The 17,230-nt window shown below is 40.6% G+C and overlaps 1 protein-coding gene across 1 annotated transcript in view; it reads right to left on the reverse strand.

Moving 5' to 3' along the window:
• Positions 1 to 16,687, reverse strand: part of LOC112156614 (methyl-CpG-binding domain protein 5) — a gene marked incomplete in the record, with an annotated part of 34,478 nt that extends 17,791 nt beyond the window's left edge. Inside the window, 5 exon segments of the mRNA XM_024288854.2 lie at positions 41 to 594; positions 687 to 858; positions 4,286 to 4,388; positions 6,121 to 6,681; positions 16,552 to 16,687. Of these exon segments, the coding sequence (XP_024144622.1) occupies positions 41 to 594; positions 687 to 858; positions 4,286 to 4,388; positions 6,121 to 6,236 (945 nt within the window).
• Between the last annotated feature and the right edge of the window lie 543 nt (positions 16,688 to 17,230).

A 17,230-nucleotide genomic window follows, 5' to 3' on the forward strand; every position in this document is an offset into this window, starting at 1 on the left:
CGCGGGGCATTTCGACTCCTGGGGGGAAGTTCCCGCGGGGCATGTTCATGTTCATGACGGGGCTTTTGGCAGTGGCCGTGGGGGAGAGGGGTGTGCTAGTCCTCCCCGTCATGGCGCAGGAGGGCTGGCCCGCGGGGGAGCCGTGCAGCATCATGCCGGGCGGGGAAAGTGGCGTCCTCGGGTTCCCGTGCACGGAGGCGGAGCCGGGGCTGCCCGCCGCAGGAAACCCACAAGGATTGGTCCTTGAGAAGCCCTCAGGACTGCCCAGAGTGTCCGCCCCGGGCGACTGAGAGCCCTCCCCGTACAGCTTAGCACCGGAGGGGGGCGGGCTTAGCATGCCTCCGTAGCCACCCCGGTATGGGGATTTGGGGCCAGGCTCTCCACTCCCGAGTCTAGGAGCCCTGGAGTATCCAGCGTAGAGGTCCGGCTGCTGGGCTCCGCCCACATCCTGCGGCGAATACAACCTCTGCTGCTGTCCCGCCGCCATCATCATTTTGTAGGCGTTCTTGCAGTCAGGGTTGCCGGCGTTGGGCGGACCCTCGTGGGGTTTAGCTCTTATTGCTCGCTGAGTTGTGGAATGAACAGACGACGGACCTGCGGCGGGCGGCACAGACCGGAGAAATCAAAAACACGTTCCGAGCTTCAGTAAATGTGCTCACCAGAGTCCGGACGCCTCGACCTCTCACCTGCCGTTGCGTTGTTGAGCGTCGGAGGCGGGTGCGTCTCCATGCTCTTGTGCAGCGTGGCCACGGCCAGCAGCTTCCTCTTGTGAATGCAGAGCTTGGTCACGTCTTCGTCCGCTTTCACGTCGTCCGCCGTCCGCTGCTTGACAGACGCCCCCGGGTCAAAGTTGAACACCTGAGGAGAAATATTCGGAGGATTTGATCAGATGTGTACGAACCAGAGTGACTAACATACCAGACATGTGCGTTATAAACCCATGTTCAATAAGAGCTGTACATCTATGAGTGTGACGGTTTAAACAACACAGATACACTCATATCTCTGGAGAATCTCAACACAACCAACTACACCGCCATCAGTCACAACAGGGAGATGACTGAAACCTTTTAATGGGTAACCAAACCTTAAATTAACTTTTTTTTGGCTGTTGATCTCTTCTTGGCTATAAATGAGACTTTAAAAGAGCCGTCTGTTGGTCATAGCCACATTTTTGACTAAATGAAACAAAACTGTTTAATCCGTGTGCTGCCCCCTACAGGTTTAAATGAGGTATTACAGTCGAATTTTGTGATTGGTCAAAAAAATGTAAGTTTCAGAAGTCTGACGTCATGATCTACAGCTCCAGTAATGATAACAGTCCAGCTCCCAAAGCACCCCAACCCCAGATTCGATTAATGAATCAAGCTCAGTAGCTGCGTTTACATGTGCCAAATGTCCTTGATCAGATCAAAGATCGGATTGGAATAGAACCGTGCACGTGGGCCCTCAAAAACTTCATTTGATTGTAACAAATGTTCCGTGCGCCACACGGTTGCTCAGAATAAATCATGTTGACATGAGCAGAACTCTCTAAAATAGTCGGAAATAGTCGTAAAAGAAGAAATAATGAATTTCGCTGTGAACAAAGATCACGTATAGAGCGAGATGTAGCGGTTTCTCAGGACTTTCCGGTCCGCGGAGCAGCATTTCCGCATTCAAAAGCCGGCTCACACCGTCCTGAAGCCTCTCGGAGACACAGTTCTCCCGGGACACATTTTTCCTGAATCCGGTGGGTCACTCGTGCAGGGCATACCCTCTACGCATGACGTAAAATCCAGCGCAGTAATGACACACGGTCGGAACGTGCGTTTACATGCCGCTCAATCGGATCAACCATCGGTATAACCCAGCTGTCTTGATTAGAAAGAAATTTGGATCCGAAAGAGTCTGATCAGGACAGAGTATTCCGAACGTTTACACGACGCATTTCTGTTCTGATCAGGCGTTTGTTCCGGTTACTTGGGGCCATGTAAACGTAGCTAATGATTCACAAATCGACCCACAATTTTTACTTTTTAATGCGTTTGTCGCTCTGTGTACACCTTTTAACTGGATTTACGAATATTAAAATGATTTGTATTAAATCACAACCACTTATACTTTATTTTTTGTTATTTTTGCATTAAGTAGTGGCTCTGCTGTTCAGGTTTACTAATACTAACACTGAATTTCACAGATAATTCCAATTCCATTGTCTGTCAAAGACATAATATCATGGATTTGAGCAATGTTGAGGAAAGGTATCTATTATTTGTTGCATAAAATAAGACAAGCTGTTCATTATGATTGTGTTCAAGCTATAAAATAAATAGGGAAATATGTTTTCTTCTATATATTATGAGTTATTAGAGACGATTTTTACCAGATATCGCAGTATGGCGATATAATCGATATCGCGAGCCATGTATCGCATCGTGAGGTACCCAGTGATTCCCTAGACGGTACCGTACGCTCAGTGGAAACGCGGCTTTACAGAATGTCATTGAGGCGTCAGCGGTGACGTCTCAGGTGTTAAAGGGTTAAGCTCCTCATTCCTCTTCATGTAAGGAGGTGGACTTCTACAGAATTAAAGATGTTTTTTTTTTTTAATCTAGTTATGACATAATCCGTGAGGAAGGTAAGGTGCGATTGTGAGAAGCTCCTGCGGCTTCAGAGATCAGTCAAGTGGCCGGCGTGGATTTATGTCAGCCTGCTGTTGGGAGCAGGCGGCGGAGCACGCTTCAGGGAGGTTCTCAAACATTTTTCAGCATCTCTGCAGCATGAAATCCAGCCTCTGCGGGGATTAAGAGTCGCTGAGGTTGATTCATGTTGCTCATGGGCCAACACCCTCATGACAGGCCGAACTGCAGGCGCTGCCATGCACTTTAATCCACAGAAAACATTGCAATGAAAACGAAAAAAAAAGGAGTTTACTTCTGCATCTCAGATACATATGAAACTCTCAAAATATTCAAACTGATGAACACAAAGTTGATAAATTAAATCTGGTGAAACAACACAAAAATTTCAACATAAAGAACAAGATGAAGACTTTTTAACCCTTTCTGGCCAACGATTCTCTCTCCCAAGTCATCATACATGGACGTATGGGTTTGGGCTCCCTCCACGCCACTTTTTGACAAATTGGATGACCCCAACTTCAAGTTTTTCAACGTGCTCCCTATTCCCATTGAATCAGGGGTCCCCAATCCCGGGCTCGCAAACCCGTACCAGTCTGAGGGCCACTTGATACCCCGATATGGTAGTTCTTCAAAATAAAACTTTCCTCAGGAACAGCTGAACTAATCAAAGTTAGCGTTTGTATTTTTCTCCTTTCTGTGGCCTGGTACCAAGCGACCATCGGGCTGGTACTGATCCGCGACCCGAGGGTTGGGGACCCATGATTTAATGGGAACAGCCAGCATGTCAATAAACGATGAAGTAACTACTTTTAATGAAAAGTTTACATAAACGAGCGTTATTAGGTCCTGTGTTCAGAACTCTGGCGTTCACGCGTTACTATGCAATTTTTTTAAGTACGTTTCTGGACGTTTTTGTTTCTGGTGTCCTCAGACAGCTCTTTGGTGGAGTTTGGAGAGTGACTGAGGTTGTGGACAGATGTCTCTTCTTTAGATAACAAGTTCAAACTGGTGTCATTGATGCAGGACAGAAGAAGTTCCAGGTCTGTGAGAGACAGAAATCTCACTTTTTTTTTTAGGAGATCAAATACTTATTTTCCAACATAATTTGAAAATAAATTTATTTAAAAATTAGTGACTTTCTGTTTTTTTTTTTCTCATTTTGTCTTTTATAGTTGAGGTCATAAAAATTACAGGCCTCTCATCTTTTTAAGTTGAAGAACTTGCACAATTGGTGACTAAATACTTTATTGTCCCACAGTACATACGAATACACAACGCCATTGAACGTACGACAAAAGTTTAACCAGTTGAACTGTGACTAATCAGAGACTCAGCTTTGGTAGTTCTTTTCAAACTTCATTTTTTTGTCTTTTATCCTGATTCACAATGATTTGACAAAAGAAATACTCAGAAATGCAGTTTTAAACTTAAATATGTCCTCCAACCTGAGAAAAACGATGCAAAAACATGCTTAAAAACACAATTTTCACCAGAGTGGGTCTTTTAATATCATTCGATCTGTTTGATTTAATTTAGATTTCAAGTTTTTTTCCCTCCTGTTGAGATGAAAATACTAAAAACCAACAAAAAGAACAGCTGCTGACGGTCTGCATCGTCGCTCCTACCATGACTCAGCAGCTTTCTCTTGGCGGTTTGCTTACCTTGTGGAGGATAAGCGGGCACTCCAGGCCACATTTGCAGGTTCCATCCGTCAGCAGGTAGGTCTTCACCTGCTCCAGGCTGGACAGGACCGAACCACTGGGGCTAAGGGCGGGGGGAGAGAGAGGAAAGGACAAATGAGAGCTTTGTTCATCAGACCAGCTGTTTGTTTTCACTCAGGAACAACAAAAACAAACACAGTGGAGGGTTCAGCCGCCCCCTTCAGGTGAAATCCATACGGATCACAGGCCACAGCTCACCGTGGAACACCCAACAACGGTTGTTCTGCCTCTCCAGGAGGGCGTTTCAGTTTGGCCACTAGGTGGCGATCGAGCTACAGTATTACACCTTATTCCAGAAGAATAAGAAAGAATCAGCAAAAAATGTGTTAGACCACAAATGGTTACTTTAAAAAATAGTTATTTAAAAGAGTTTAGAAAGTTAATGCCTGTGAATTTATAAAGATGTTCATTTAGTCAGCAACGCATGTTTAGGTCGACCGAATGTTAGCATTAGCTGTCCTATGGGAAATCCCATTATATGTTAGCATCCAGCTAGCGGACTTCAGCTTTATACGTTTGATCTCTACTTTTATGGATCGAGTATTGATCTATTCTTTATTTTGAAAGAATTTGAAGTAAAACATTCAGACATGCCCTGTTTTTATTACAAATATTTTTTTCAAGATGGAATTGTTTCTATTGTATATGTATTTAATATAAATAGGAATATCTTGAGTTCAAATTAGTCTTTAATGGTTTATTTTTATAAAAGGCTTTCACTACATAATATTTGAATGCCATATATATGTGTGTTTTAAAGTACTTTTGCTTTATTAAATATATATATATATATATTAAAGCTTTTTTTTTTTAATTAATTGAAGGCTTTTATTTATTTATTTTCTGATCTGAAAAATGATCCGAACCGCAAGTGTTCAGTTTTGGCTGTGTTTGAGATCTGTTGCACTCCTAATGTAATGCGTTAGTTACTCCCCCAATGGGCCAACCTGGCTCAAGTCCGGGTGGAAAAACAAAAATGGGAGCATACCAAAATCCGGACACGAGTGATAAAAAGGAACACAGTTAATTAAATGGGAGAAACAAAGGAAGTGTGTCCTGAAAAGCAAAAGAGGAAAACAATTAGACAAAAGACACAACTAAAGGAATTGGAACCTTGGGCAAAAATAAAACAAGTCATGGAGACTGCTGACCCAGCCAACAAAACTACCCAAGGAAAACAAATAAATAAAGCCCGTACACTAAGACTACCAAGGTCCAAACTAAAATAAAACCCAGCAGTCCCTAAAACTCAACCAGTCCCTCAGCTGCTCCCTCCCTGCCTGAATTAGTGAGGCCACCTCTGTCTTAAAGAGGCAGCAGGTGCCAATTAAGGGAGATCGGACACACCTGCCAGGTGAAGGGCTGGATGGAAAAAAAGGTCCAGTAGTAGCAGCAGGGCGTAACAGCGTTATCAAACTGTTGCTTTATGACCAAACAAATTTGTTTGTGAGGGGAAATTTGAGATATTGAATGGGTAAAATCTCATTTAATAGCTGTAGTTTTCAGAAACTACTGAACAAGAGTCACATGACGTACTTTTTGCAATTAACTGAGTCAGCAGCTCCCGGCTAATGGCTGCCTAACCAAAACTACCTAAAAAGAAAACAAACAAATCCTGCAAACTAAGACTACCACGGTCTTAGTTAACCAATCGAAGCATTTTACATCCGAGTGTCTGGGAATGTTCCTTTTCTTACCAGGATGTTCAGGTTTAAAGATCTAAAGATGTAAATGTTTGCGTAGAAATAAGTGTGAAGCTCTCATTTGACTCTTACCTCACATACACGACGCCGCCGCCGCCGTGCTCCGCCCTGCGCTGCCAGCCGATGGGGACCTGGACGGGGCCGGCCGGCCGGTCGGCTCCCGCCTCGCAGTCCTTTCCTCCGTTCATTGCTCCGCTGGTTTTACGCTCGACACCTCGCAGGTTTTCACATCAGACGTCAACCAGCGCCTCTGCGACGATCGTCATCTTCCGTCGTGTACAGCCGTGGTGGGGGGTGGGGAGGGCCGGGGAGGGGGGCGCGGTGGCGCCTCTCGTCTACGGCAAACGGGGAGGCGGAAGGGTCGGGGGTGAGGCGAGCTCACGGCAAACCCTACCCTTCCAGCTGCTTCATGGCCACGGAGCTGAGCGGCGCCTGGACCTCCGTCGTCGAGTCACTCTGAGCCATCCGACTCGGGGGGCGGGGGGTTCGGCGAGGTGGCGGTGACTTTAAGGGAAAAACTTTCACTCTTGATCCTTCACCATTTATCTGAACACAGTCACTCAGCCAGACGCGAGGAGTCTGCTCAGCATGAGGCTCCCGGAGCACGGCTGGGCGCCCGGTTTCCCATGATTCCTGTGAGGGCAGAGCAGCACAAATGCACATCAACAAGTTTGACGCGATCAACTACAACCTCCCTCATGTTCCAGCACCAACGTCTACCAATTACAGAAGATGGGTCAAAGAAGACCAGAAATCTGCTTAGAAATTGATAAATCTTCTTTGAAAGGTAGTTTGTCTCAGATATGTAAATCAGTGACCCATCAAACCAAAACAGCTCAGATTAGTTCATAACCGGAGAGTTTCTAAGTGAAGGGATTCAAACTCCCTCATCCAAGACTCACATGACCAGTTAAAACAGGTAGAGTGGTTGTCCAATGATCGGAAGGTCGCTCGAAGTGTCTTTGGAATAGTGCTGCCAGAAACGATTATCTCAATAGTCGATTAGTCACGGATTATTTTTTACCATTGGTCGACTAATCGGGTCATACGCATACTAGATTCAAAGCACACATCTTAACCACCATTAGCTTTAAAATCACTAAAACTAGATATATAGCATTACCTGTGATAATGCTAGTGTGAATGCTGTAAGCTGAATTTGGCTGCTGAAGATGCTGAAATTGATAGCTAAAAACGCTAAAGTTGATAGCTGAAACGCAGAAGCTAATAGTCAGCTAAAAATATTAGTTAAATGCCAAATTAGAATTAAACACTGAAAAAAGCCCAAGTTGGCAAAAAATAGCCAGCATGTATCAAAAATATTAGCTAAACTCCAAAATAGCCTAAAGAAATGAAAAAAGCCTAAATCAGCTAAAATATTAGCCAAAATATAAAACGGCTTAAATAGCCCAAAAAACCTTAATAAATACCAAAATAGTCCTAAAGGTTAGCATTAGCCATTATAACTTTCAACTTTACTACACTCTGACTCCATATAATATAAAGTAACAACTAATGGACTATTAAATTAGTCGTTGACTATTTTAATAACCGATTAGTCGACTAATCGTGGCAGCTCTATTCAAGAACCAAAAATACGAGTCCCGCGGCGGGGGCGTCGAGTTTCAAAGTCAACATACAGACACGATCTTGGGTCCTCTGGCGCGACTTTGGCGCCTACGTTCATAATAACGGCGTCTCTGTAGAGCTCTCCAAAGCTAAAGCCTCGTTCCCGCCGAGCCGTCCGTTACGGGACGGACCGGTTAATTCTGGCGAGCTTTTCTACTCACTTAAGCCTCGTTTCCACCGAGCGGTTTGTTTTCACGGCGCATGCGTAGTGGAAATGTGGAAACGTCAAGTTTCACCAGGTTTAATTAATATTCTACGTTCAAAGTGGTTGACAAGAAAATTGCTAACCCAGCATTCTAGCATTTAAACGCATCAGTTACAAATGAATCTTAGAGAAGAGTCTCGGATCTGATTTGTATATGAATTACCGGCATGAAGCTCAATGAGGCAAACTTTCTTTGAGATATTGGGTATATAAATAAAATTAAATTGTAAATGAGATTTTGTGTGTATCAGGTGACTGGTGAATAATTTTTAAAGATTTGTATGGCTGTCACTAACCATTATTTCAGTAGTAGTTTATTTTTTCGGTTGGTTGATTAGTCAATGATTACTATTCTAAAAAAACAAAGTTGCTTACACACTGGAGCTAAAGCTCTGGTGTTAAGCTACTTCGTTTTGTCATAACTTATGTCAGTAAAGAGAACTTTAGTCTAATTTTTTACCCCCCCAACTACAAAAACATACTTGGTAGTTTTACTTTGGAAAAACTGGAAGCTTCACAGACACTTTATTTTGACGATTTCTTTATCTTTGATGAGATTAGCGCCACACACTCGGCTAATTTTTAGTACATTAAATTAAAATCCAACATTATTCTGTATTTTTCCCAGAATTTTACTACAATCTAGTATATTTCTAAAGATTGTGAATCGTGGGACGTTGCAAATATGTGTACTTGAATTTTTGGGAGCTGATCTTGAGTATCTGAGTGCTCAGCACGAATAATACCACTACAGTAGAAAGCACTACATTCCTACGATTACTCGATGACATCAACTACCTGTTGACAGTATCAGGTAATTGGTGTGTATTCTTTTAAAGATTTGTATTACTTTCAGTGTTGTATTTTAGGTTGTGTAAACTGTATTTTTTTTTGGTACGTGTAAAACACAATTGCAAGTACACACAGCTACGCAGAACAGGTATTGTTAGAGTTGCAAACCAAGAATTATGCACAAACCTAAAGTTACACACAACCATAACCGAAATCGGATGGTACTATTTTCTCTCCATACTGTCAAGGACGCCATTCGCGTTTTTTCACGCCGAAGCTTGGGGTATTTTCTAATCAGCGACACTCGGGCGAGCGCCTGCTTTAAGAACCTTCCCGTGTTTCATCGGGAACAAATTAGAAATTATGTTCTCGTTGTTTTCCTCCGTCTTTGGCGAGCACGGCGCTGAAGGGAAATTAGGTTTTAATGATTTGGCGGTTGGGCTGATGGGATGCCAGGCTCAGGAGACGGATCCCCCGCTCCCGCTGCGTGTTTTCCTGCTAAACATGTAACCGCTGCCATTTCTTTTTCATCCTGCTCGCCCTCTTCCCCCCCTCTGTCACTGGGTTTGCTAGTGGCGGCTCACTGGCCACGGATGAGTCAGCAGCTGAGGGGAGGATGCGTCAGACGGAGGAGCGTTCATCCTCCAGAGGCTGGACGGAAAACTGCTACAGTGGGAAAACCATGCGCGCTTTCAACGTCTGGGAGAGCAAAACAAAAACAATCTGAGGCGTCGGAGTGTGAAAGTGGCGTGGAAAAGTGCAGCGTCCGACCCGGTCTGGGAAAACCTGGGAACCGTCTTGAAAGTTTTGAGTTTGGACTGAATTGCTCTTTGAGTGGAATGATAACATTCCCAACACCTGGAGTTTATGGAAGACCTGACAAGTCCTAAATGTGTCTGTAAACATCTCTTGACTCTAGTTGTTAAAAAAATAAATAAATCACTTTTGTCTTACTATAAAATATGTGATTTTTAAAGTTCTATCATATGACAAACCAAAAAACACCAAACGAAGTTAAATAAAATATTACTGAACATTTTTATGAAAAGTGTTCTAAAACTCTACATAACAGGACTTTAGTACATTAACAAATACATTTTTAAGACCCCTTCAAAATAAATGTGTGTAAATGTTTTGAAATTTGATGAAGAATACATGAAGAAGGAACACTAACTTTTAAAATTAGCAAAGGAAAAAAACTGATTTAAGATCCTTTCAAAATAAATGTGCAAAACGTTTTTAATTGGGCAAAAAAATAGATGTTTGCATAGAAAAGCTAACTTTTGAATTTACAAGGGTAAGAAAATCTGCTTCTTTCAAAATAAAAGTATTTAATTGACAACAAAACTGAAGGTTGACAAAATGCTAACTTTTGAATTTAATATATGAAAAAAACTTGCTTTAAGACGTTTTCAAAATAAATATTTTTAGCTTGACGTGGAAAGTTATTTAATTTTTTAAACACCTTCAAAACCCTTTCAAAATAAAAGTGCAAAATGTTTTGAAAGATAAGGAATGGAGGCTGGCAAAGAAAAGCTAACTTTTGATTTAGCAAAAGAAAACAAGAGCTTTAGGACCTTTTCAAAATAAAGGTGCAAAATGTTTTGAGATGGACAAAAATAGTTTGACGTAGAGATACTTTTGAATTAAAAAAAAAACAAAAATTAAAAAAAAAACTGTGCTTTTGAGGTCTTTTCAAAATAAGTGTTTTGAGATGGACAATAAAATGGTATTTGATGTTGAAATACTATTTAATTTAGAAAAAAAAAACAAACGGTACATCAAGATCCTTTCAAAATAAATGTGCAAAGTGTTTTGAGATGGACAAAAAAATTGAGTTGACGTAGAAACATTTTATTGTAATTAAAACGGCTTTAAGACTGTTTCAAAATAAAAGTACAGAATTGTTTGAAATGGTCAAAGAAGACGCTGAAGTTGAAAGACTAACTTTTAATTTTAATTGCATTTAAAAAAGAAACCTACTTTAAGAGCCTTACCAAAAAAAAACAAAATGTTTTGAAATAGGTAAAGAATGCTAACTTTTGAATATAAATTGAAAATAACAGCTTTAAAACCTATTTAAAATATTTGAAAGATCTTCTTAAATGGACAAGGTACGGTGGTTGACGTGGAAATGCTTACTTAGACATTTAATAAAAAAAAAAAAGCTTCAATTTAAATCTATACAGTTATCCTTTCTTAGAATAAATTCATTGATTGAATATTTATCAGCAGTTTATTTTCTTCACTGTTGAAGACTCTTTTAAATCCATTTCATTATAGATCTAATTACGTTTTGGTGGAAATTTGTGATTTTTCCATTAATTTCCAAACTGACATTTTGTGCTCCCTGCTGCATAAAACGCTGCGTCACTGTAAACAGTCATTTCACTTCATCTTGCTAGATAAAAAGAAAAAAGTCTTTGTTGCAGGTAAAAAAAAAAAACCCAGCTAAAATGGGCTGAGAGATTCAAAATATTCTTTTTAAATACGCTTTTGATTTTTAGTAATTAAACATCATAAATTAGGGTGGCATTCTTCCTAAATGGGTTCATATGTAATCCAAGAAGATTAAATGTCTAGAATTGAAACTTTCCAACAAAATTTTGGAGCCCAAGCAAATATTTTGATAATAGTGTCTGATCATCGGGTCCACAGAACGCCATGGCGTCTGACCTGGTACGGCGATTCTCATCTGAAACGAACGCCGCCGTAGAACACGTGAAATTCCTGTCCTCTGGGTGAACCGCTGTCCTCAGCCCGTCACCGAGAAACTGCAGCGAGCAGAAATGTCCTGAAAACAACTGAAACGGGCCATGATGAAGCTGACACTGATGTCTGCCGGGAAACTAATGACAGTCGAGAGCGGCTCAGGAGTGATTGTCATGTAGAAAACGACTAATGAAGGTGCCGATTTTGGACCTCAAGAGACTGAATCATAAACGTACTGAAACGTTTCTGCAGAATCAACAAAATAGGAACCAAATCAATCAGAAGAACTCAAAGGAAAGATCAGTGAACGAATATTTTTAAAACACTGTTTTGACATTTTATTTGTCTGATACATATTTCAGACTAGACATATGAAAAAAGGAGACTTTTAGCCGTAAAACCATCACCTTAAGATTTAGGTCAAAGCCGCAGGCGGTGACTATTAAAAAGATACGCTTAATTTTGTCAGACTTTGACCAAACGCCGACACCAGCAATGTACGAAGAGTTTGAAGACAGAGGTGGCTACAATAACACCGGATTATTTCACGCAACAAAATTCAGTGATTATTGGTAATTACAACCTAAGCAAACGTGTTTACTAGGGGTGTGTATTGGCAAGAGTCTGGTGATACGATACATATCCCGATACATGTCACGATACGATACGTATCCCGATACGGTACGTATCCCGATACGATACGTATGACGATACATGTCACGATACGATACGTATGACGATACATGTCACGATACGATACGTATGCCGATACATGTCACGATACCATACGTATGCCGATACATGTCACGATACCATACGTATGCGGATACATATTACAATACGATACGTATGCCATACATGTCACGATACGATACGCATCTCGATACATGTCACGATACCATACGTATGCCGATACATGTCACGATACCATACGTATGCCGATACATGTCACGATACGTATGCAGATACATGTCATGATACGATACGTATCTCGATACATGTCACGATACGATACAAATGCGATACATGTCATGATACGATACAAATGCGATAGATGTCATGATACGATACGTATCCCGATACATGACACGATACAATACGTATCCTGATACTTGTCTTAATAAGTATCCCAATACATGTCACGATACGTATCCCGATACATGTCACGGTACGTATCCTGATACATGTCATGATACGATACGTATGCCGATACATGTCACGATACGATACGTATCCTGATATATGTCACGATGAGATATGTATCCCGATACATGTGATGGTATGAAACGTATGCCGATACATGTCATGATACGATACGTATCCCAATACATGTCACGATACGATATGTATCCCGATACATGTGATGGTACGATACGTATGCCGATACATGTCACTATAGGTATCCCGATACATGTCATGATACGATACGTATCCCGATACATGTCATGGTACGATACGTATCCCGATACATGTCATGGTACGATACGTATCCCGATAAATGTGATGGTACGATACGTATCCCGATACATGTCATGATACGATACATATCCCGATAAATGTGATGGTACGATACGTATCCCGATACATGTCATGATACGATACGTATCCTGATAAATGTGATGATACGATACGTATCCCGATAAATGTGATGGTACGATACGTATCCCGATACATGTCATGATACTATACGTTTCCCGATACATGTCATGATACTATACGTATCCCAATACATGTCACGATACGATATGTATCCCGATACATGTGATGGTACGATACGTATCCCGATACATGTCACTATACGTATCCCGATACATGTCATGATACGATACGTATCCCGATAAATGTGATGATACGATACGTATCCCGATAAATGTGATGATACGATACGTATCCCGATACATGTCATGATATGATAATTATCACGATACGTATCCCGATACACATGCCATTCCTTGATATGATAAGTATCCCGATATGTATCCTTATACATTTCTCAATATGTCAAGATACGATACGTATCCTGATATATCTCAAGGCAGTTCTGGACAATATTTCTCAACTTTTTAATATTTGACTTAAGAGTTATCTAAATATTAATACATTATTAGTAAAAAGTAAAATGGTAAAATACATGTTATTTAATGATCAGAACATAAGGCAATGAAACTGTGTCTCATAAACAAGTTGATTTTACCCAAACAAAGTCATGACTTTTTTTTTTGTGGTAATTTAAGAAATTTCACTGTGGCAGTATTTTAAAAATCAAATCACCAAATAAAGTATCACGATTTTTCACTGAATCAAGATTTTCTTACACCCTCATTTATTTTTGTTATCCAACAACTCACAGATTCTTGTATAAAATAAGCATTTCACCAAACAAGTTTACGCAACATATTTTATTGATTATTGTCTGAAATTAACAATATCACCAAACAAATTTACGTAACAGAGTTTACTGACTAAAACGATTACAACAAATTTCACTGGTTATTGTCTACAATGAACTATTCCAACAAACAACTTTTAGCAAAAACAATGTATTGTTTATTGTCTGAAATAAAATGTTTTTAACAAATAGGTTCACGCGACAAAAGAATACACCTGTTAGTGCTTAAAATTATCCATTTAAAATTCATATTTTGTTGCAAATTAACATTTTCAAAAAATAAGTTAACGCAACAAAATTAATTGATTACTGTTTAAAATTAACTATTTCAACAAGCGTGTTTAAATTAACTTGTTATTGTCAAAAATGATCAATTTTGCCATAAAGTTTATGTAACAAATGTCACTGTGTTGAACTAATTAGCACAAAAGAATTCACAAATTATTGTCTGAAATTAAACATATTCAACAAACGCAATCATGCAACAAATAACATGGATTATTGTCTGAAATAAACAATTTCTGACAATAAAAAACGTACACAAAAAAATCCCCAATTATAAGCTACTCTCTGCCACAAATACTGGTTATTGTTTAGAATCAACTATTTTAACAAATTAGTTTAAGAGACCAAATTTACAGATTTTAGTCTGAAATTATAAAATTTCAACTGACAATTTAAGTGACAACATTTACAGTTTAAAATATAATTTTACAGTTATAAAAATAAAGTTTATGCAACAAATTTTACTGTTTACTGTCTGAAATTAAAGGTTTCAATTAACAAGTTTTTGTCTGAAATTGAAAAAATAATGGAAGTGTGAGGGCACACGATATAAAATTCCCAGCTTAATGCCTAAAATGTCACACAACCAAATTCACAGCTAACTGTCTTAAATGTATTATTTGAATGAACGTGTTTACGTGACAATTTAGCATTTACTCACTAAAAAACAAACAACGGCTGTTCAAGTTTACAGGATAAAATTCACTGCTGACGGTCTGAAATTAAGGATTTCAATGAACAATTTTACTAACAAAATTCAGTTTTCTGACTGAAATTTCCTATTTCAATGAATGCGTTTACACGACAAAATGTCCCACTTATCGTTAGAAATTAACATTTTCGACGTACAAATTTACACAAGAAAATTCACAGTTTTCTATCTGAACTTTTACTGTTGACTCACTGAAATGAACGAATAATGGATGTACAAGTTTATGCGACAAAATTACCGCTTAACGTCAAAAATGAACAATTTCAATGAACAACTAACCAAAAAAAATACAAATTTCTGTCTGAAAAACAAAATTCACGGTTTACTATCTAAAATTACGGGTTTCAACAAACGAATTTAGGCTGCAAAATGAAAAGAAATTAACTTCAACTAACAAGTTACACGACCAAATTCACAGTTTACCATCTTAAAATAACTATTAATGAAGGTGAGAATTTAAACAACAAAATTCACTGTTTACTGTCTGAAATGAATTTTCACTAAAACGTTTACGCAGCAAAATAATGTCTAAAATTGATGATTTCAACAAACCTAAACAAAAGGGATTTAGATTATTTTATTACATATTACTAGATGTTGAAAGTGCTTATTTAGTGCTTAAATTAAACAGGATGCAACACAAATGTCTGTTTTTCATGACAACCTGCCTCAACAATGATGTATGTGGTTTAAAACGAACGATCTGCGAGGATTTTGCCCTAAAAATTAATGAAAACACAGATCGATAACTCACTTCTCATCCGAACGCTGACATGGGGGTTCGGTCCACATTTAGGAGCATCTATGGAGCCGTCACGTGCGCACACTGCATCGGATGCAAAGCAGCATCCCTCATAAATTGTCAGAACCGCAGCACACGGGACCGGCGGCTCGGCGGGGCAACCCCGCGCGCTGTGGCATCAGAAAAGGGGGCAGAACACCCCAGCCGAGCAGCCCGTCCGGGTGCCGCCGGTCCGGCTCCGTCCCCGGGCTGCGGACAAGTTGACAGCTAACGCCAAGCTAGCGCGGCGCGCTACGCTCGGACCCCGGGGGAGCTCGACGGGCGCTTTGTGCGGCACCAAAACAACCGGAGGTGTCAGAAGATAATAGCCAATTAGCCTGGCGAACGCTAGCACGGCTGCCGTGAACGGGGAGAGTTCGTAAACCGAGGCGGGCGCGCGGGTCAGGATCCGCGGGGAGGAGTGCCGGCCTCCTGGGTGAAAAGGCGGCGGGTCGTCGGACCCGAACGACCGCTTTTCTAAGCAGCGTCCCCCGCGTCTGCGGGGCTGGTCGGGGGGCTAGCGAGCGTCAGCTGTCTGGCTACCGCTACCTAGCTAGCCTGCTAGCTTGTTGTAACGAAAATGAATCGGACGGAGAGCTCGGCCGCGCGGGGCTTTCCTCCTGTCGAACCTTCAGTTGACGAACCCAAACCGAACTCGAACGCTTCGGCGGGACAGCAGTCCGAGTTCCGACTCCAATTTGTCGAGGTAAAAAGAAGCCAGGCCTGCGGTAGGTGTCGAACCCAAACCCCAGGCTAGGCCGGGGGCCAGGCCGAGTTAGCTTATATTAGCTTAGCATGCTAACTAAGAGCCGTGCAAGCCCGTTGCGTTTGCAGGGGGGGGAGACGCTTTTCAGACACCAAAGCTCCAGTCAAACGACACCGTCAAGCGGCCGCTATCACCCAGACCAGACCGAGAACGCGAACCGGAGCAGAACCGGACACATTCGCGGGCGCAACGGCGTCTCTGCGGGGCAGAAAAATAGGAATAAGAAGCCTACCCATTAGTTCTGTGCCTCTGCTGGTTCTCCTACACTGGGATATTGGAAATGATGGAGAGCCGCACTGCGCATGCGGGCCAGGAGCAGCAAGCAGATGCGAGAGGTGATGCACGTTCCTCCGGAACGCGCAGTCGGGAGCGCGCGTAGCGTAAAGTTAGCATCAAAATAAGCGAAAAAAGCGTCAAAGCGGCGAGAACCGCAACAGTTGCGGAGTTTTAAGGACGCAGAATAAGTCAGAAATATTTAATTTAAATTTAGAAATATTTATTTATATTTAACAAGCTTAAAATCAACTAAATTGATCAAGAAACCACAATGTTTTTTCCCCTTTTAAAAAATTAAAGTTTAGAAAAATCTAAGAGACTACAAACATAAAAATAACGCATTTTATATACTTCCTATGAAGAAAAGGATTTTTTTGGACAAACTTACCCGATGTGGTGCTTGTTATCCTGTTTTTGTTTTCTTCTTTTCAAAATAAAATGGACACAATTAAAATAAATAAATAAAATCAAGAATTTTATATATTTCAAAATAATTTCTAGAACATATATTTTTTTAATGTCATTATGGGGTGTCTATAAACATGAAAGTTTTGGCGGGTATTTCCTGTTTTATCAATAAATTAAAAAACAAGTATGTGTTAGCACATTTTAAATATCTTAAAATAATTACCCCA

The sequence above is a fragment of the Oryzias melastigma genome, linkage group LG2 (genome assembly GCF_002922805.2).
Source record: "Oryzias melastigma strain HK-1 linkage group LG2, ASM292280v2, whole genome shotgun sequence".
NCBI classification, from domain to species: domain Eukaryota; kingdom Metazoa; phylum Chordata; class Actinopteri; order Beloniformes; family Adrianichthyidae; genus Oryzias; species Oryzias melastigma.